The sequence below is a fragment of the Protopterus annectens genome, chromosome 10.part0 (assembly GCF_019279795.1).
Source record: "Protopterus annectens isolate FY-2018-M chromosome 10.part0, PAN1.0, whole genome shotgun sequence".
Taxonomy (NCBI): Eukaryota; Metazoa; Chordata; order Ceratodontiformes; family Protopteridae; genus Protopterus; species Protopterus annectens.
In genome coordinates this window covers 106,563,348-106,585,466 of record NC_056744.1, presented here as the reverse complement: position 1 = coordinate 106,585,466, position 22,119 = coordinate 106,563,348, and the positions used below count along the sequence as shown (strand labels likewise).

At 39.8% G+C, this 22,119-nt stretch overlaps 1 protein-coding gene across 1 annotated transcript in view; it reads left to right on the top strand.

Annotated features, from left to right (window-relative positions):
• LOC122812984 (E3 ubiquitin-protein ligase rnf213-alpha-like) overlaps window positions 1-22,119 on the top strand; it is a 1,982,151-nt gene that overhangs the window by 365,532 nt on the left and 1,594,500 nt on the right. The window contains 2 exon segments of the mRNA XM_044085079.1: window positions 5,704-5,868; window positions 6,004-6,153. Coding sequence (XP_043941014.1) covers window positions 5,704-5,868; window positions 6,004-6,153 — 315 coding nt within the window.

The window sequence follows — 22,119 nt, the reverse complement described above, 5'->3', positions numbered from 1 at the left end:
TAACCTTGCTTACAATCTACCAGGTAGGAAAAAACGTTTATGATAGTTTGGTAATCCTAAGACTAGTGAGGATGCTATCAACTGTTTTAATTTGCAGAAAGCAGATTCTGCTTCTGATGTCCATTGTAATAAATCCTGTGCTGCCATAGGCTTCTTGTATATCAAGTTGGTCAGCGAGGCAGATTCCAAAGCATAGTTTGGGATCCAGCTCCGACAAAAGTTGGTCGTACCCAGGAAGGACATCATTTCCTTCTTGGTAGTGGGTTTCGGTGCTTGTAAAATCGCTATTTTTCTGTCCTCATCTAATGTTCTGCCCTCCCTCTTTGGATATTACATATCCTAGGTATCTAACTTGCTTTTTCCAGAGCTGCAATTTGCTTTTATTTACTTTATGTCCCTGAATAGCTAAAAATTGTAACAACGCTACAGTATCTTCCTTACAATCTTGCTGGGTGGGGGCTGCCAGCAGGATGTCATCAACATAAAGTAAAATCTGACTGCCTCTTGGTGGGGTAAATCCCGCCAAGTTGCTTGCCATTTCTTGTGAGAATATTGTTGGGCTTTCACAATATCCCTGTGGTAGTCGCGTGTATGTATACCTTTTCTCCTGAAATGTGAATGCAAACCAAAGTTGGCTGTCAGGGTGTATCGGTATCGAAAAGAATGCATTGCTGATATCCACCACAGAAAAATATTTCTGTTGAGGTTTTAAATCATTCAACAGGGTGTGTGGATCCGGCACCGTAGGTGCCCTTGGTATTACTGCATCATTTACAGCTTGTAAGTCTTGGACCATGCGCCATTCTCCGTTTGCTTTTCTAACAGGAAATAAAGGTGTGTTACATGGAGAATCAGGTGATTCCACCAGTACTCTTTCCTTAAGTAAAGCTGCTATAATAGGTTTGATTCCTACCTCTGCATTTTTTCTCAAGGGATACTGTCTCTTTTGTGGTCTAAATGCTGACTTTAGCGTAATAGTAACTGGTTTCGCTGTATGAATAAGTCCTACATCTGATTTGCCTGTTGACCAGAGAGTTTCTGGTATACCTTGTAAGACATCTTCTTCCACTTCTGATAAGAGTGCTAATCAGCTGTCCTCGCTTGACTGCAAATGCACAGCTGGGTGTGTCTGTGTTATCCAATTTAACTTCTGCTTTTGTACTCCCTGTTCTGACAGTTCTAACTCTGTCTGTTTTTCCCATCTCGTGACTTTTTCTCCTAGGTCTGCCCATTTTACATTTTTGTCCTTGGTTAAGCTTACATGTGGTAATCGATTAGATTTATAAAGTGCAAAGAACTCCTGGGGTAATGAACAGCTAACTACACTGTTCCCTTCCATATCCCAGTACAGATTACGCAATACTAATCTGTTTGCATGGATTCTAAACAACTCTTGTTTATATTCCTTGTCAGGTCCTGGTGTGTTACAATAATATAGAGTACAGTGCAACAATTGTTGTTTGTCAGTGTCAAGGGAGGGGAACTTGCTGATGGCTATGTTCATCAGCTCTTCGGTTACTGCCCCTGGACCAGTCGTAACCAAGTCCTGGCTGTACCAATAAAATGTTTCACCCTCCGATCGCACTGCAAAAGTATCAATTTGTCGCTGTGCTTCCATACCCTGCATAGTTGGAACTACTGCTATACCAAATAGCTGCATAAGGTCCCTACCCAAGAGGTTTACTGGGCATTTTGCAGAAACGACAATTTTGCTTTTCTGGGTTAATCCTGAAACAGGATCAGTTATTGCAATGTTATGGGAGAGGGGCTCCTGATACAGCTGTCCATTAGCTGCTTTCACTAATATGTAATCAGGTGACTCTGAGTTCTCTGGTAGTTTGGAGGGATGTACCAGGGTCCGTGATGCCCCTGAGTCACACAAAAACGCGACTTCCCTCCCTTCTACCAGGAGTGTAACTTCTGGTTTTGTGTCCGCTAAATAGAGCTCCAAGCTCAATAAAGCTAAGTCTAAAATTTCATTTTCTTCACTATCTGTGACTTCATGCACTTTCTATATTTCTTCTGTCACATCCTTTACTCCCTCTATCACATTTGCATTTGTCTTTTCTTGGCTATTCTCTTCTAGTGATTCCTGGCTATCATATAGTCAGTCCTCACCCTCCTTATCTTCCGTGGTTGCCTTCTTGTTTTTCTTGCAATCCCTTGCCAGTTGTCTCTTCTTACCGCATTTAACCCCCCCCCCTTTTCTTTCGCCCTTCAGAGTCCTCTGATCATTGATCAGACTGTTTGTTTCCCTGGGCATTTTTCTTGCCCTTTTTCCCGGACTGTACTACATAAACTTCTGCTCCATCTTCTACAGAGAATACTTGGGCTTTCTTTTTCTTTTTACTGTTAAAATGCCTTTCGGCATGTCTAGCATATTCAAGTAGTGACTGTAGTCTACTTGTGTGATGATCTACAATGTGCTTTGTAATAAAGCTGCTTATAGGCATAATACTGCCTTTTAAAAATGCATTCTTTAACTGCTGCTCATACGGGGAATTATGTGTTTGATCTTCAGGTACCTGCATTCCACAATGGTTATTAAAACACTCTAATAATCTAGCATAATATTTGTCAACAGTTTCACCTTCTTGTTAGATGCATTGATTAATGCAAGTCCAGTCTGCCCTAGGTTTCCATTTCTCAGAGATTCGGTCTGTAAGACCTTTCACTCTGTTGTCTAGTTCTGCGCTACTATGTGGGAGGGGTTTGTGTTCTGCGTCACGGGGATTCCAATTGCCATTGATCATCTGGTCCCACGATTTGTCTGACTACTTTTTCTACTTCCTCTCCATTTAAGTTATAACTTAACCTCATGCCTTGTAGGTCTTCTAAAAATTTTCTAAAATTAACTTTTGGATGGGGAATTCCCTCAGTGGCTTTCCGGATATCTTCTGGTGTCCACAGTCTGTATACTAGGAGAGTTGGGTCCTGTCCTTCTTGTCCTGCCTGAGGATTTGGTACTTCTATTAGTGGGCACATTTCTTCCTCACCTAAAGATTGTGAATTTCTATTCATTTGATACAACTCAATGTCCCCTTTTGAGTTTCCTGCCCGTGTTCGGGACCTGGTCTCGACGGGATCTCTTACAAACGGTTTTGCTTTTGCAGGAATAGCTGGATATCGTGGGGGTGGACCAGCTTGTCCGCTCACTTCGTATTCTGGTAAGGGAAGCACAGGGGGCGGAGGGGCCGATGCTATTACTAAGTTATTATCCTTTTTATCTAATAACATTGCTTTCGAATTATTACTCTTTTGTTCCCTACGGTTTGCTTCCTCAATCCACCTGTGTGCCTGAGGAATTCCTAATTGACGTTGATTTTTTACCCGACCACTGGAATCGGTTTTAAGCTGTTTGATAAGTTTAATAAGCGAGGATTTTTCTAATTTACCATCAAATTCATACTTATTAACCCATTTTGAGTAGTATTTAACATTATCGGCACGTTGTAATTGCATAAATTTCGCATCTTCAGTTAACAGCGGAGTTTGGGATCTTTTCGTGCACTTATTTCCCATTTTATTCTAACCTTTAAAATGTTATGTAACCCTTATTATTTTTATGTGGTACCACGATTTTTCTTTTTCACAGTCTATCTAGAATAACTGCCTTACCTATTCTGTTTCCCTGATCTATGACAAGACTGCAATCTTCCTGTCCCTGACTTGTACAAGACAAATCCCCTGACAGACAATGCAAATCAAGTCCCTGATCTAAAACAGAAAAGGTAAATCTCACCTTACCTGAGCCTCCATGATTGATCGTCTGGTTCAAGGTAAACCCGCCCTTCAGTCGCAGATCAGAACAGTGGCTGGCCTCTTTTGGACGACAATTCAGTCGGAGGTCTTTTCAAATAAGAAGAACCGATGTGGTTTCTTCCCCGTACGGTTTCAAGCCACCTGGCCTGTCTGATCTGGTCAGAGTGGAGGTTTCCGGTCCGAAGGACCAATCTGTCAAAGGAAAAACTTCAAAGACCAATACACGTAAGGTTCAGGTTAAGGCACTTTAATTCTTGCAGCAAGGAGACAAAAACATGCATGCAAAAATACAGAGTTTGTCTAACTAAAATCAGGAAGTGAAGCCATTCTTATACTATTCTTACAAGACATTGCCTACTGAAGCTGACGTAGTAAATCACAAGTTTATAATATTGTTTTTCACAGCAGATGTTGCTCATGATTTTCTGCTGACATGACATAACATTTCTAGATTCATGAGAAAACTTTTGAAAAATAACATGGCCTTGGAGACCAGCAGCTAGTTGCAATTATTTCTACAGTGCTGTGTTACATTTCAAGGTACTCAACTCATTCGAGCACAAAGCAATCACAGATTATAGTTCATATTCTTCAAGCGGTCTTTGTTCTACTTTATCTATCCTTCCTGCAGCTGTGTATATTCTCATAACACAGACAGGGCGAATTGTCTAGGTTTAATAACATTATAGAAAGCAGTATTGTTCTATTCATTATTTTCTTAACTTAGCAGAAAATCATCTGCTCCTCAGTTAATTTCCTAAGACATAAACAAGATTTTAGATGCGCTGACAAAATACAAGGTCAGAAAGCATTTGCCATTAATATGGATTTGTTCAGCATAAAGCAGAATAAATGTATTAACCCTTTTGGGCTTCTAAAAAAGCACTAATGCACACATATTAATACATATTTTTCTAACACATTCTTTTGTTCTGGCAGTAGTGCAATTGAAGTATTGGTATTAACAAATGAACATAAAAGTTAATTATTATTTAGTGACTGAATGCTCTCAAGAGAAGTTACAGAAATTATGTTGTATGATGCAGTAACACTGATTCAGGAAGAGATGGCTAATAGGTTGATACCTGACTTTTGACTTGTGTGGAGACTCTTGCCTTAAATTCTGAAGTATTTTTTGAAGATTCTGAGTGATCTTTTATATTTATTACGATGCATTAAAGTCAACAAGGTAGACAAAAATAAATAAATGACTGTCAATAAGACACTTTCAGTAGTTGCATTTTTCTGCGCTCTTTTTTACTTTATCAACAGTCAAACCTCCTCTTACTGGTTCTAAGCCCATTTCTTCTAATGACACTGGGGAGTACCCAGTATAAATGGAAGAACCAGCTGGAGGGGGCTGCCATACAGGCAGACATGGAGGTGGTTTATTCCCATTCAGGAATCTTGGCATAAGGTGTTTCTATGTTAGACCCTGACCCCCCTCCACTAGTGGTCAACATAGACACCTCTTTCACTACATGTCCTCCTACACCCAATCTGTGCATATGTATAGTTTTACCCATGAACAAATGAGGGCCACCATCACTGGCATGGGGATACTTAGCTTACTTACCTGATTCTTGCTGTTTTTAGTGTTATGCAGTAGGGATCAACCAGTCAGTAAAACCTCTCTTTAGGGTAGATAAGCAGGTGATGGCCATTTACTGTCATCCTTCCCTGCCTGGCTCTTCAAACACCTGAGACGTTATTTGAACTTTGGCCATGTGGGTCATAGTCATGGCTTTGTCTTTCTGTGCCACAGAGCCAACCCGCAAAAGGTATATTTTGAATTATTTTGTGTTGAAGCTGTAAGTGTAACATTACACTTGAGATACTGTTGAAACTTGACTAGCAAGAGTCAGTTGTAACTTATTGTTCTGTATTGTGTACTTGTTGTACTGCTCACAATTGCTCACATTATGGTTTAAATTCCAACAGGATTCGATAACATCAAAGTATCAGAAGAAGCACTAGGCATCTTAAAGAATGGAGAGGCCACATTTTGTAGACTGGTACAGTGTTTGTACACTGGAGAGGTACAGGTCTTTAATTTGGATGTGACCTTAGAGCATGAAAAGGAATTTGTTTCCTTGTATCAGAAACGTAAGTTTACATATTTGCTATCCTCATGATTTTTTTTTCTGCCAGCACATGACTGCATGCTGCATATTTCCTGTTCAGTATTATTTAATGAAATTCCATTAGTTGTAAAGTACCCTCTTTACTGATACATTGCAGAACAACAACGTCAAGAAGAAAGTGTACCTAAAGTGGATATCAAGGAGTTAGTTTCAAGGAGGAGAACTGAAGTGAAGGCCCTATATCAGGAAAAATGTCACGTATCTGCTCTCGTAAAAATGATTGCTAAAGCTGGTGATGCCATTGCAGGTATTGTTTAAGCTATGAAGTTGCACTGAGGAACCTGAAAGCATACAGTTTTACCATCAGTTGTGTTTTGAAACCTGACTGTTGTTGTTGTCATGGTGTAGTCATACTTGAGAAAAGGAAATTTATCATAAGAAATGTTTTCTTTTAAGCAGGAAACATCTTTATTAAGTTATCAAGTATGATGTAGGCAATCATATATTTATATAAAAGAAAACAAGCCATATTGACTTAATTTTAATTGCAAACATTATACATTACAAATCATATTGACATCATTTTAGTTGTAAACATTATACATCCCTTATAATCTGTCCAGTCATTGTCAGGCAAACATTACATAGTTCATTCAAATCCTGCCTTGTTCCTCCTCTGCATGTATTTTCCCACAATTCCCATTTTTTCTATGTAATTTACTCCTACCCTTTTCTAAAGATCCCAATTCCATTTGTTTTATCTCTATTACTATATCCACTACTTCTAGTACAGTTGGTTTAGACTTTGATTTCCATTTTCTAGTAACTGCTTTTTTGGCAGCCACCATAATTAGACTCAGGAAGGCCTTAGTATGTTAGGCAATTCTGATTCTGTATCATAGCTCAAAAATGTATTTCCTTAGTTACACCAATTTGCTTACCCGGTATCCCTGACAGAGTGGTCTGCAGGGAATCATTAAAGTCTGCCAACTCATTACACTCCCAGAAAATATGTTCCCAGTTACATCTTTTTTCCCCATCACACCTCCAACATTTGCTGTCTACCTGAGGGAAAAATTCATTGGAGTCTACCTGGGGTATAAAAAATACCTATGTAAACACTTCCAAGCAAACATCCTAAATCTTCTAGATTTTGTTGCATATTTGGGAGACTTGCATATGTCTCCCCATTATTTCTTTGTAATTTGCTTATCAAAACTCTCCTCCCAATCCTTTCTAACCTCATAGGTTGATACTAGGCTATATGCCCTAGGGCATTTATCAGCCTAGCCAGAGTGTGTTTGGCTTTCGCCACCCTTTAAAGTGAGTTTAACTGTGCCCTTTTTTTAGGTTAGTTTACTGTGCCGCTGTCTAGTAGTGACACAGAAGTTATCTCTGGGGTAAACCTATGATCTCCCATCCACTCGTCAAGATTCCTCTTGAAGAGAGTCAGTGAGGGGCTCTGCCTGATATGGACTGGGATTCTATTCCAGAGTGCTGGGAGCCTCTGGGTTATAAATCTGTCTCTCCAGCATGTCCTATTAATTTCTGTGTTGAGGTTCAAGTCCCTTGAGCGCGTAGCTCTAGTGGATTTGGATTTTTTGAGGTGGAGCATGCCCATTAATTCTGGGTTGGACATGGCTTTATACGTCAGGCACAGATTGCCTCTAAGTAGACGGTATGCAACTGAGTAGAGCTGGAGTTTCTTTAACCGAGCAGCATAGGTCATTTGTTTGAGTCCCTTGATCCTCTTGGTGAGGTACTTTTGAGGTCTTTCCAGTTGCTGCAGGTGTTGGGTAAGGTACATCCCAAATGGGGCATTGTAGTCAATTGTGGGCCGGATGAGTGATGAGTAAAGGGGCACAATGACCTCCCTTGATCTAGATGTGAATCCTTTCATGATAAGGTGGGCTATATAGAAGGTCTTTCTAACCACTTTGGCAATGTGGTTGTCAAAGGAGAGATTACTATCAACTTGGGTTCCCAGGTCCCTAATTACTTCCTCCGTACTTAATGGATTACTGCCTACGTGGTAATTTATGGGCACTTTGTTTTTCCCACAGGGGATGATTATACACTTCTTGGCATTTAGCTTTAGGCCATGGCTTTGGCACCAGTTATCTGTCTCTGTGAGACCCTTTTGGAGGATGCTTGTGTCAGCTGGAGAGTCGATTATGGCACCCAGTTTGCAGTCATCTGCGAACTTGGTCAGCCATAGTCCTCCCGTGTTGGCCTGTACCTCAGAAAAATATATACCGAACAAGAGCGGTCCCAGGACTGAGCCCTGTGGGACACCACTTGTAACTGGTTTACAGTCTGACATGGCTCCCGCAATTCTGACGATGTGGGTTCTGTCCTTGAGCCAGTTTGCAACCCATCTTATGACATAGGGGTTGATATTTAAGCTGGAGAGCTTATTTATGATGCCCGAGTGGGGTATGGTGTCAAAGGCTTTTGCGAGGTCCAGGTAGGCTGTGTGGACTACCTTCCCTTCATCTATGGCCTTGGTGACTGTTTCAAAGAAGTCTACCAGGTTCAAGAGGCAGGATCTGCCCTTAACAAAGCCAAATTGGATAGGATCTAGCGTCTGCAGGTCCCCAATGTCTTTGTTTATGAGTTCCATGATGATCCGATCCATAGCTTTGCAGACCAGGTTGATCAGGCTTATGGGGCGATAGTTTCCCGGGTCCGTTGAGGCACCATCTATGTGGAGTGGGACCACTGTTGCTGTACGCCATTCGTTGGTTACATATCCTGTAGTAAGGCTGAGATTGAACAGTAACTTTATATGAGGTTCTAGCTCTTCTTGGAGCTCATGTAAGACGTAGCTTGGGACAACATCCGGTCCCATTGATGCTGTGTTTTTTGCTTTGGAGAGGGCAGCTCTTACCTGAGCATCTGAGATGCCAGGGAGGCAACTCTCTGCTGGGATAGATATTTGCTCTTTTGGGGGGGAAGGGGGGGGTTTGCACTGAACCTGTCTGCCAGGATGTTGGCAATGTCTGTGGGTTCAGTGTATTTTTTGCCATTTTGGACTAACTCCGAACATATCTGGGAGTTACCACCCAGGTTCCTAACATAACTAAAGAAGGCCTTGTGGTTATCTTTAGTGTCCTATGCAATTTTTCTCTCGAAGCTGGCCTTGGATGATTTTATGAAGGACCGTAGTTTTTTGCTAGTACTGATCAGTGATGCCTTTCTTTTTAGGGATTTTGCTCTATCCTGTAGTAGCTTCCTCCTTTTGTTGTATAACTTATTTATGGCTGGGGTCCACCAGACAGGACGCCTGCCTTTGAAGGATTGGGTCTTGGTTTTATTTGGGATTGCATGATCCATGCATTCCCGAAGGTGTCCATAGAATGCATTTATAAAGGATTCTGCAGTTTGGGCCGTAGTTTCCACTGGCCCGGGGGCTTTGAATGATTTCACCTCAGTTTTGAGAAGTGTGAAATTAGCTTTTGAGAAGTTTTTCACTGTGGTTTTCTGGGCTGGTGGTGGGGACGGGATGTGGATGTTCAGAGAGATTAATTTATGGTCCGATCTTACCAATGAGGGGTATACCTCTGGTGTGGAGCATAGAGTCCCCATGTTTGTGATGATCAGGTCCAGTATGTTTTCCCCTCTTGTGGGAGTGGTGACTAGTTGTTCCATAGCATTTGAGTTTATAAATTCTAGGAACCTTTGGGCTAGGGTGTTGGGGCTTGAGTAGTGCTCCCAGTCTATGTTTGGGTAGTTGAAGTCACCCAGTATAAAGGTGTTTGGAGAGACCTTCATATTCTCCAGTGTTCTCAGGAAAGCCGAGTGAGGTTCCTGAGTTTGGGATGGTGGTCTGTAGCAGGCTACAAACTAAAAGGCAGTTTTGCCCACTGTTAGCTGCACATGGATGGTCTCCAATGCTTCGTGCAGTGCCACTAACCTGGAGGTGTGGGTATCCTTGATGAATATGGATACTCCCTCTCCCTTTGTGGTTTGATCCAAGTTTTGGGGCCGAAAAGCATGGTATGAGGTATAACCTGGTAGTGCTGGGGTGCTCTCGGGAGCCTTGAACCAGGTCTCTGTTACTGCACAGACATCGATATTCTCCATACTGAGGAGAGCTTTGAGTGCTTGCATTTTGAGGTTTAGACTTCTGGCGTTGAGTAGCATTACCCTTAGTTTATTTTTCCTTGTGTTGTCTATGGAGGTGGGTTTGTCTTTTGAGCCTTGCCTAAAAAAGGCACTATGGGGGTGGCAAGAGCCTTTGCCAGTATCCAAAAGCCCAGAGATAACAGGTGCAAGCCGTCCCTAGCGAAGCAACGTGGCTTGTCGAGCATGTCATCCCAGGCTGACAGACACTGGATCCCCTTTGAATGACACGAGAACTGTAGCCATTTGTTAAAATTGATCATTTTGTCTTTATACTGTGGCATCATTCTTGGTGAGGGTAAGATGCTACTCAAGGTCAGGGTCATACCTGCCTGGGCTGCATGATCAGAGAGCTCCTCTATGTCTCTTTTCATGTAGTCCAGGGAGGTACGTCTCAGGTCATTCACACCAGCATGGACAATGACTGAGTCATATTTGTACTTGCTTTGGAGTGACCTGAGTGCTTGTGTTATGTGGCGGATCCTGGCGCCCGACAGGCAGCTCACCGTGACCTTCTCCTTGTTCAGCCTGGTGAGTGGGACGTCAGTGTGTCTGACAATAGAGTCACCTATTACAAGTGTATCAGGTGTGTTGTTTAGCCTTAAGGGCTGTGACTGTTTGGCACACAGACTTTGTGAAGTATGTGTTACACTTGTTTTGTTTTGGGGTAGAGGTTGCTTGGATGTCTGCTTTGGAGGTCTTTGCTGCTTAGGCAGATTTGTATTTAGAGCCTCCGAGTATGTTTTAGTGTGTTTATGTGTTTGGTTTGCTGATGTGATTGGTCTATGTGCGACTGGATTTGTGGTGTGTGTGGTTACCTTCTCCTCCTGACTGGCTGCGCCAGCACTGCGTTGAGAGAGCGTAGCCTCCAGTTTGGCTATATGGTTGCATCTCTCGCATATATTAGTACCTGTTGGGAGGAGGAGAGGGTTGTCTGTGTACATGAGGCAGTTGTAACATTGCCTCAGGATTCCCAGATTCACCAGCTGGACTGGAGAGGAAACCAGCAACTGACCTTTGGACATGCCGGATTAGTATAATTAACTCCTTTATAACTGACCGGAAAGGACCAATAGGGGACGAGTACTCAAAGGGAGTATTTGAGGAAGTAGTACTTTTAGTTTATTAGTGCTAACTTATATAATTGCTTGTATGAGCAAGTGCTGGGTTTTAGGTTGAAAGTAGGGTCCTTACTTTGAGAGATAGAGCAGATCTAAGGGAAAAAGTGAAGAGTACACTTTGTGGAGCCGAGAATGGTTTAAGCCCGATTGAGCAGCGCTGCCTGATGCTGCGCTATGCGCAAAATCGTGCAAAACCACGCCAAAGCGGATTTTTATACAGGGGACTTGAAAGAGCTAGAAATTAGCCCAAAACGGCCAATAAACTACAAGATTCTTGTGTTGAGATCACTCCTCCAGGGACAGATAGGCTGCTCAAAGCTCCCCACTCCCACTGGTGAACAAAGAAGCTTCCTTCTATCCAAGTAAGGAAATGGGAAACACAGGAACTATTCTAAAGTCCAGAATACAGCAATGCCTGTATTAGGGACTTTTCTAGGTCAGGAAAGACGTGAAACAAGGATATTTTTTTGGTTTTTCTTTTTTTACAAGACAAACAGCAGAAAATGCACAGTAAATATTTAACACAGGCTAGCGCACTTGAGTGAGCAGCCTCAACAGTTAAATTCAAACAAAAGACAAACTTTAAAAGTGCAGGTATGAAATTTGCAAAAACAAGCTTAAAACAGGCAAAAGAGCAGATTAAACTCGCTTTTCGGCGAGAATAGACAGTCGCACAGGTAATAGCAGTAAAATATACTTAAATCTTGGTAGCAGTCACTCCTTTGACTGATACTTATAGTTGCTGCAATATTTTGTCTGCTGTACTAATTATTCCTTTTTTAACAGCAGCTTGTGTTCTAGATTCTACTAAAAAGTTTACCAGTGCTGGTCTTTCACTTAGGTTCCTCTATTCCTTCCTCTTTACCTATACTTTGATATCAATCCTTGACAGGGAAAGCAAACTCTAGCCTGCAGTCCAAATAAATTCTTGGCCTCTTCCCATTTCTCTCATTATTTGCTCCCAGTACCTTGGTTCTTTTGTCAGTTTCCTACGATAAATTCCAGGCCCCTCTTGTGTATTGTCTGTATCCCTAATTTCAGTCATCGACAGAATCTCTTTTCTCCAGTCCCATGTTGGCTTACTTCTTAGAATACTTTCTGCTACTTTGAGTATAATATTCTGTATGGTTATTGCTATTCTCTTTAAGGATGTGCACCCAAAATTAACATAAGAACCGCTGAGCTATATTTTCAAATGTATTGTACAGTTTCATGGTGCAACCCCGAAGAATAGCTCCTACTTTTTAATTGTGACTTTTAATTCTTTTGTAGAGCTGGCACTGACTGTTGACTTTATGTGCTTTGCATGACAGACAACAATACCAGTTTATTGGTGTTTCTTTTTAAACTGGTCCTTGACCTAGTTATACAAAGAACACTGTCAGTGTAAAGATTATGAAGATCAAATTTGTTGCGCAATTTGATGTGAATTGTTTTTCCCTTCTGTATAATGTCTGCAGTGATAAGCATTTTGCAGTATCACTTGATTTAACAACAACTGAGACACAATAAAATCTGTATTCATGTAGCTGCCATTTTTGTGACACTGGACTTTTTCCATGCAAGTGGCATAAAGTAGAACTTGTTCTATAGCTATAGGGACTGGTTGATTACATAAGCGTATATTCAGTAGTGTAGTCACATATGAGCATAACGCAAATGCCAGCCTAAATAAGGTAACAGTTTTTTTTTTAATCTGTTCAGTTGTTGTCTGCTTTCTTCTCTTCTAACATTTCTTTTGTAGTCAGTGCCTTCATATTTGAGGATCTTTGTTGTGTAATTAGGTGGTATCAGCTGTCACATTTGATTTAAGGTGTCATACTTGATGTACAAGTTGTACAAGAAATGATAAAAGTATTATATTTATATGTATTATAAGATTTTCTGTAGTACTGCGGTGGTGGTGCTGCGGTAGCGTTGTCGCCTCACAGTTAGACGTTGTCCATTCGATTCTCAGAGCGTCTTCTGTGTGTCGACATGCGTGAATGGGCGTTCCTTCGTTGAAAGTTGTGCGTTAGGCCCGGCAAGCCAGCACGTAAAAACCTACTGCCAATCATTAGCGGACCGAAGTTCCGCTGTGGCGACCCCTAACCCCTAAGCCGAAAGACACACAAAAAATAAGATTTTCTGTATCGAAAGTTGTATTTTTTATCTAGTGTCAAATTTTGTTTTTGTATCGAAAGTTGTATTTTTATCTGTTGTCAATTTTTTGCTTCTGTATAGATGATCATATTGTTATCATATTGTATAACTATTTGTTTTTCTGTATTGAATGTGGAGCTTTTCTTCCTGGGTCTCCGCTGTAAATGGACATGTGTCCAGTCGGACTATCCCAGTAAACAAATGTTAAATAAATAAATAAAATAAAATAAAAATTATGTTATGAGGAGACAGAAACTCTAAAAATAGCTCCAGTATGGCTTTCTGACATAGGCAGACAAGGATAGATTAAAGATACTCTTATTGCTAGTGGTACAGGTCTGACCAACGATAAGCCATGAAAATTTGATATGTATTCCTCTGACTGTAGATTATATATACAGCCATAACTTTGACATGACTTTACTTTTTAATAAGAATGACCTTTCTTGAACTATTAGACCCTGTTTTTTGCGATGGACATTATTGCATATTGTGCTGCATAATTTTTATCTGCTCTCTCCATCATATGTATATATATATATATATATATATATATATATATATATATATATGTGTGTGTGTGTGTGTGTGTGTGTGTGTGTGTGTGTGTGTATGAAATTGTATTTCTTTACATCAGCAAAGGACTTTTATTGACAGCAAATACGTTGAAAATTTTCATCAGTGACAGCAAATATCTAAAAAAACACACAGAAACAAAGTGATTTCAAAATTAAACAAATGGCTTACATTTGTGATCATTTAAGCAAAACAGAAATATTGCTTTCACATGGAGGGCTTTGCCACTGTCCACCCTGATGTGAGGCATCTGTCCCCACACTCCTGGAAATTAAATATACTGACTCCACAGCTGCATAGCCATAGAGAATGACGTAACTCCTGAAATTATGTAACTGTTGAACTGTTGTAGTTCGACTACAATATGATTTAATCAGTGCAACTATGATGAATTTTTTCAAAGCCAGTAGCACATGATAAGTGCATGCCACAGTGAAACACACAGCAGCCATATACATATATATATATATATATATATATATATATATATATATATATGTATGCACCTGCTTTGGACTCACTCTCTTTCTATAAACACAAACATATATATATATATATATCTATGGATTTAGGACTTTTGATCAGAAGATTAAAAGTCCGAATCCATTATCACCGAACATACTTTACCGATGTGTACAAAAAAAAAAAACATTAAACCTACTTCTATGCAGGGGGGCAAGCCCCCCTGCACCCCCCATGTGGGGAGCTGTGTCCATCACCCTGTAATATTCTCACTCAGAGGTTGCACTACAGTGGGAAAAATGGAATTTTCCCTTATCCGCACCGTAGTACGACCAGCACAATGAGCATACTTATCAGAAAGTGCTGCTTCAGTGAACAGCACTTTCGGTTAAGTATGCTCGGTGATTTCTGCTTCAGTGGAAAGTGCATTCGGGGATCTGTATGGATCCCATAAATATATATATACAGAGAGAGAGAGAGAGAGCGATACAGATATACAGAAGAAACTGTTGCAGAAAAGAGGAAAATACCAGGATGCAAAAAACTCCCTCGCCAGCCTCAGTAAGAAGCTGAGATCCCTCATAAAATCCCCAAAAGCTAGTTACGAAAATAAAATTGCCAGAGATTCCAAAGACAACCACAAGGCATTCTACAGTTATGTCAAGAATCTAAATGGCAATGCTCAGATCTGCTCTGAGCTACAACAAAATGGCATTAAATATACTGATCCCAAGGATATTGCCAATATGCGGGCAGATCAATTTAGTGCCAACTTCAACCCCTCTCACCCCCTAAAGGGCCCATCTCAATACCAAAAGATTGCCAAATTCCAATAATCATGGCCTCACAGGTAGAAACCGCACTCTCCAAAGCTAAGAAGACATCATCCATGGGACCAGATGACATCCCGGGCTGTGTACTACATGAAGTATAAAATGAACTGGCGCCTCACCTAAGTGTCATGTTTAATCATGGCCTCACCTCGTGCCCACTGAGTGGCGCACAGCTACAGTTATCCCACTTCACAAGGGGGGTCCACCTTGGATCTCGGGAACTACCGTCCCATCAGTCTGACGAGCCTGATCTGCAAGAGCATGGAATGCATTATCATGGAACTTATAAACAAAGACATTGGCAACCTTCAAACACTGGACCCCACCCAGTTTGGGTTCGTGAAGGGCCAATCTTGTCTCCTGAACCTGAATGACTTCTTCGAATCAGTCTCCAGAGCTGTGGACGAGGGTAAGGTGGTCCACACAGCCTATCTGGACCTCACCAAGGCCTTCAACACCATCCCCCACTCTGGAATCATAGATAAACTTACTAAGCTGGGCAGTAATCCCTACTTCACTCGATGGGTTGCCAACTGGCTTACTGACAGAACCCAAACTATAAAAGTAGCTAAGCTCCAGACAAGTGACAAGTGGAGTACCTCAGGGTTCAGTCTTGGGACCACTCTTGTTTGGCATCTACTTCTCTGAAGTACAGGCCAACACTAAGGGACTCTGGCTAACAAAGTTCACAGATGACTGCAAAATGGGAGCCATTATTGAATCCCCAAATGATGTGGATATTCTATAAAATGGCCTTACAGAAACAGATGCCTGGTGCCAGAGCCATGGGCTCAAGCTTAATGCCAAGAAATGTATAATTATACCCTTTGGACAAAAACATGTACCCATGAATTACCACATAGGTAACAGTATACTAACCTTCGATAACCACATCACCACAACAGCCAGGAACTCCTTCTATGTGGCACACCTCATCACTAAGGGCTTTTCATCCAAAAAAAGGAGGTCATTGTCCCACTGTACTCATCCCTCATTAGACCCATTGTAGAGTATAACGCCCCGTTTGGTATGTACCTCACAAGACATCTGCAACAGCTGGAAAGGCCGCAGAAATTCCTCACTAAAAGAATCACAGGTCTAAAGCAGATGCCATATGCTGACAGTCTAAAAAACCTCCAGCTATACTCTGTGGCATATCGTCTACTCAGAGGAGATCTCTGCTTAACATACAAGGCCATGTCAAACCCTGAGCTGTTAGACATGCACCACTTAAAGAAATCCCAATTCCTCAGAGCCACACACTCCAGGGATCTAAACCTTGTCATCACAGTGAACAAAATATGCTGGAGGGATAGGTTCCTGACCCAGAGACTCCCCATACTCTGGAATAGACTGCATATACATGTCAAGCAGAGCGCCTCCTTGGCCCTCTTCAAAAGGAACCTTGATGATTGGATGGGAGATAGGAAATTTACCCCGGGGATCATGTCAGTCGCCCTGCTAGACAGGTGTCCAGGGAAGTAAATATTGTGGGAAGAAATATCCAGGCAATTGTTATGGCTAGGCTTGTATAGGCCCTAGGGCCGATAGCTTAGTACCAGCCTATGAACCTATAGATATAGACAGATAAATATGGCTATATATATATATATATATATATATATATATATATATATATACACACACACACACACACACACACACACACACACACACACACACACACACACACACACACACACATATATTTTACACTATATATACATATTTTAAGTATGTATTATGTTCGGAAAAGAGTAATATAGTGGAAAGCAGGTTCTACTTGGATATTTTGTTTTACAGTAGGTACCTGAATGAGATTTTTATTTTATGGAAGGGTACCAACGAAAGTATTGCTGGTTTTATTAAATATCTAAACAGCACCACTCATTATTTGAAATTTACTTATGCATGTAATGAGAAAGAAATATATTATTTAGATACCACTATTATTAAGGATGTATGTTGTTTCAGATCTAAAGTGTATAGAAAGAAAACTTTTTGTAATTCTTATCTCCATTTTCAAAGTCACCACCCACTATACCAGAAAAAAAGTATTGTTAAGGGACAGGTGATTAGAATTTCTAGAATGACTTCTCATTTTGAGGAAGTCATTAAAGAATTCAGCAACCTCAAGAATATGTTTTTGGAGCGAGATTATCCACTGGAATTTGTGGAGGGTGTTTTACAAGAGATTTTGAGAGAGTGGGGTTCAAAATATCAACCTTTGTTAGGTAGAGGTCTTTTTAAAACAAAAAAATAATGAAAGAACAGAGAGTTCTTCCTACAATTTCTCCCAGGCATGTGTGGTGCAATACAGTTCACATTCTAATGACATAAGGAACATCCTTTGCAAGAATTGGAATATTTTTAGGGGTGACCCTAATATTTTAAAAGCAGTGGGTGAAAAACCTATTTTCTGTACTAAAGTGGGTTGCAACTTGAAACTTACCTTGGAGGGTAATACGAACAACAGCAGTGTAAAATCAAATGAATTTACCAAAGCCTGTGGTTGTTGTACACAGTATAGATTTATTTTGTCAGTTGTTAGTTTGAAACTTGACAATACAAACCAGGACACAGTATTTTTTAAAAAGGGTAATTGTCACACTAGTAAAATAGTTTATTTGGCTAACTGTAATTCCTGCCCGGGGTTTTATGTTGGGACAACTGAGAGGTCCAGGATATATGAACATTTATATGATATTAAGAATTAAAAAGAAACTAATGCCTTATTCATGCATAGTAAAATATGTAGTAATTTTTCTAGATTCAAGTTTGGGATATTGGATACAATAGAAGTAAACCCCAGGGGTAGTAATTGGAAAAAAACTTTAAACAAAAGGGAATTGATGTGGCAGGTTCGTTTGGCAGCTAATTTATGCCCAGGATTAAATGATTTTATATCTATCTTGCCTGCTTTAAAAGAAAGAGCAGAAAGGGTTTGATTTTAAAAACGAGATTTTTTCATAGAAATGTTTTATTGGATTGTTCAGTTTTTACAGTGTATGCCTTTTAGGGTATTAATTTATTCAAGGGATTTTTGTTTGATTGGTGGGATTTTAACCTATCCTGTGTTACTGTAACATATTTAAATCCACATGACTGTTTGTATATTGTTCTGATGAAGTCAATTTTACTTTGATGAAAGCGCTTAACCTGGAAATAAATTTTGTGTCTACTAGTCCTGCTGGTGAACTTGTTGGTTTTTAGTTTCTTTTTTCACCAGTTTGCTACAATTTGTTTGATTTTGGTTTAGTTTTGTAGCCCTGGACTGATGGACTCTCTAGATTCTATAGTGCAGATGTTGGATTTGGGCAGTCTGTAGAGATTCCAGGACTGAAAAAAAGATGTTGCTGAGCTCAGAAGTGAGTTGGCTCATTTTATGGAGCTCTTTTCTTCCAAAATGACTTTTTGTCGTTCTATGGAGCTTGGCCCTGATGTTAAGGGAAGCTCAGAGGGAATTCAGAGTGTTTCTGGCAGTCAAATGGTTAATGTGGATGAAGTTTGCAAGCATACAGGTTGTGGGCGTCACAATGTCACCATTGAAGCCGTTGTTCATTTGGAACAGGCTGCTGCTATTTCGGAGCAGTTTGCGGACTCCATGGAAGAAAAAAAATCTGATTTTTACAGCTAACTCTTGTTTGGAGCGTTCGAATACCAAGGGAGTGGTATATTTTGGAAAGGATGTGGAGATTATACAGGTGAATGCATCGGACTCATTATCTAACACTGGGAACAGCAAAACAGGTACTATTTGTTATTCTGCCCCTAAGGCGAGGTTTGAAGCCGAAGTTGCGGCTTCTAATAGACAAGCTGGTCATTATTTTGGTGTTTCCAGTTCACCAAAGGCCTTGGGATAGGCTAATTCTAAATTACATGATTTTTTAAACAAAAAGTTTAATTTTACAGCAGGCAACAACCGGGGCGAAAGTCACAGTGAGCCGAGAAGGAAACAAGACAAGAACTATACATCTATTAGAGACATGATCTTTGGGTCTGAGAAAAAATTATACAAACTTAAGGCTTTGTAGATGGAAATGTTTTATTTTAGTGAATGTGTTAAGTTGAAGGTGATTCCTCAGGGACTACGTGTTTTTAAATTCCCTTTTGGGTTATATTATGATATGGATATGGTGCAAGATTTTACTAACCTGTTTGATAAATGGGGTATTGAACTGCTTAACAAAGTGTTAGTTTTTCAAGAACAAATGAAGGTTAAATTATTTAAAGAAGTGGAAATACTTAACAAGGACATTTTGGAAGACTTACTATTTCCTCAGTATGAGGAATTGTATTCTAAAGTCCTTGAGAGAGTTGAAAAAAAGTGTAATATACAATTTCAGAAAAAGAAAAGGAAGCTCAACAGGGATGTTCGACAGTATAAATCTAAAACAGTATACCCCACAGACAGGCTTTTTATTGATAGTTATAGCCGGGAAATTTTGCCAGAGAGTTTCAGTTACCAAGGAGGTGGAGGTTATTCAGAAGGTTATTCAGAAGCTACTGGTAATGGGACCCCTTTGAACAACCATTTAATGATGGTTTTTATATAGAAGCGGATTTTCCCACCCTAAGACGCTCAGAAAGAATAGCAAACAGACAACTAGGAGTCCAACATTATTACAATTACAATTACCCCGCCCGCAGGGGTCAATACCACAAGGGGAGAGAAAGGGGCAGGTATTAGATAGGAACTCTTTCCATTCTGATATTATTTGTAGCTCTAAAGGATTCAGTATTTACAACTATACAGATAGAGTTATTTCTGAAGAATATTTTTCACTTTTCTCTAAAGGGTTTAAATTTGTTCCTGCTAGGATACCAGATATAGTAGAAATTTTGCTTGATATTCACGTGTTTACTAGGAAAATAAATTTTCGATTATTGTTTCCTGGTTACAATACAGATAGTATTGGGCATAATCTACGGCCTTGAGAAAAGATAGTGTGTTCAATCCTCCCTTACACCCTTTGGTAGCTAGTTTTGAAAATGTGGTTAAACAAGAGTTGTATCCACTTTGGGCTAGCATCAAGAAGGTATTTTTTAACCTGAGTTTCAAAGAGAAAGAATTACTTTTTTCTTTAAAACACGATAGAAGTATGCATATAATGACCCCAGATAAGGGAGGGGGGATTGTAATTTTTGACAGTGAAGATTATAAAAACCTTATCCAAGCTATTTTGTTTCAGGAGGAAAGCTATTTGCAGGTATCCAAGAATCAGATTAATATTTCTTATCAGCGTATTGATGGGTTTTTGGAAGAATACGTATTAGAACAAAGGATTAGTCAGGAAGTCCATTCTTTTTTATTAAATAATTTTCCCAAGGTACCTAGCATGTTTGCCATCCCTAAGATCCACAACGATTTTTGTCACCCCCATTCAGGCCTATTGTGGCAGCAGGGGGATCTAAAACACACAATTTGGCAGTGTTTGTGGACCAGATGGTCAAGCATGTAGTTGAGGGTATGCCACATCTTGTTAAAGATTCTTGGGATTTTCTGGGACAGATTAAGCAGGATTTATGGAATCCCGATCTGATTTTTTTGACAGTAGATGTGCAAGATTTATTCTCCTGTATTCCTAGGGAGGAAGGTTTAGATTATTTTGAAAAAATGCTGTTTGATCATTCTAGATTATCTTCAGAGCGTGTGCAGCTTGTTTGTGAAATTATGGCCTTGATTTTAGATAATAATTATATTTTTTTCGAAGGGCAATACTTCCAACAAATAAAAGGAGTTGCTATGGAGGCAGCCTGTGCCCCTATGTATGCAAATATTTATTTTACTAGGGTGGGAGAAGGAATTTATTTTCGAAAGCAGGTTCTACTTGGATATTTTGTTTTACAGTAGGTACCTGGATGATATTTTTATTTTATGGAAGGGTACCAAAGAAAGTATTGCTGGTTTTATTAAATATCTAAACAGCACCACTCATTATTTGAAATTAACTTATGAATGTAATGAGAAAGAAATCCATTATTTAGATGCCACTATTATTAAGGATGTATGTGGTTTCAGATCTAAAGTGTATAGAAAGAAAACTTTTTGTAATTCTTATCTCCATTTTCATAGTCACCACCCACTATACCAGAAAAAAAGTATTGTTAAGGGACAGGCGATTAGAATTTCTAAAATGACTTCTCATTTTGAGGACGTCATTAAAGAATTCAGCGACCTCAAGAATATGGTTTTGGAGAGAGATTATCCACTGGAATTTGTGGAGGGTATTTTACAAGAGATTTGAGAGAGTGGGGTTCGAAATATCAACCTTTGTTAGGTAGAGGTCTTTCTAAAACAAAAAATAATGAAAGAGCAGAGAGTTCTTCCTACAATTTCTCCCAGGCATGTGTGGTGCAATACAGTTCACATTATAATGACATAAGGAACATCCTTTGCAAGAATTGGAATATTTTTAGGGGTGACCCTAATATTTTACAAGAAGTGGGTGAAAAACCTATTTTCTGTACTAAAGTGGGTCGCAACTTGAAACTTACCTTGGAGGGTAATATGAACAACAGCAGTGTAAAATCAAATGAATTTACCAAAGCCTGTTGTTGTTGTACACAGTGCATATTTATTTTATCAGTTGTTAGTTTGAAACTTGACAATACAAACCAGGACACAGTATTTTTTAAAAAGGGTAATTGTCACACTAGTAAAATAGTTTATTTGGCTAAGTGTAATTCCTGCCCGGGGTTTTATGTTGGGAAAACTGAGAGGGCTCTCAGGTCCGGGATATATGAACATTTATATGATATTAAGAATTCAAAAGAAACGTATGCCTTATTCAGACATAGTAAAATATGTAGAAATTTTTCTGGATTTAAGTTTGGGATATTGGATACAACAGAAATAAACCGCAGGGGTGGTAATTGGAAAAAAACACTTTAAACAAAAGGGAATTGATGTGGCAGCTTTGTTTGGCAGCTAATTTATGTCCAGGATTAAATGATTTTATATCTATCTTGCCTGCTTTAAAAGAAAGAGCAGAAAGGGTTTGATTTTAAAAT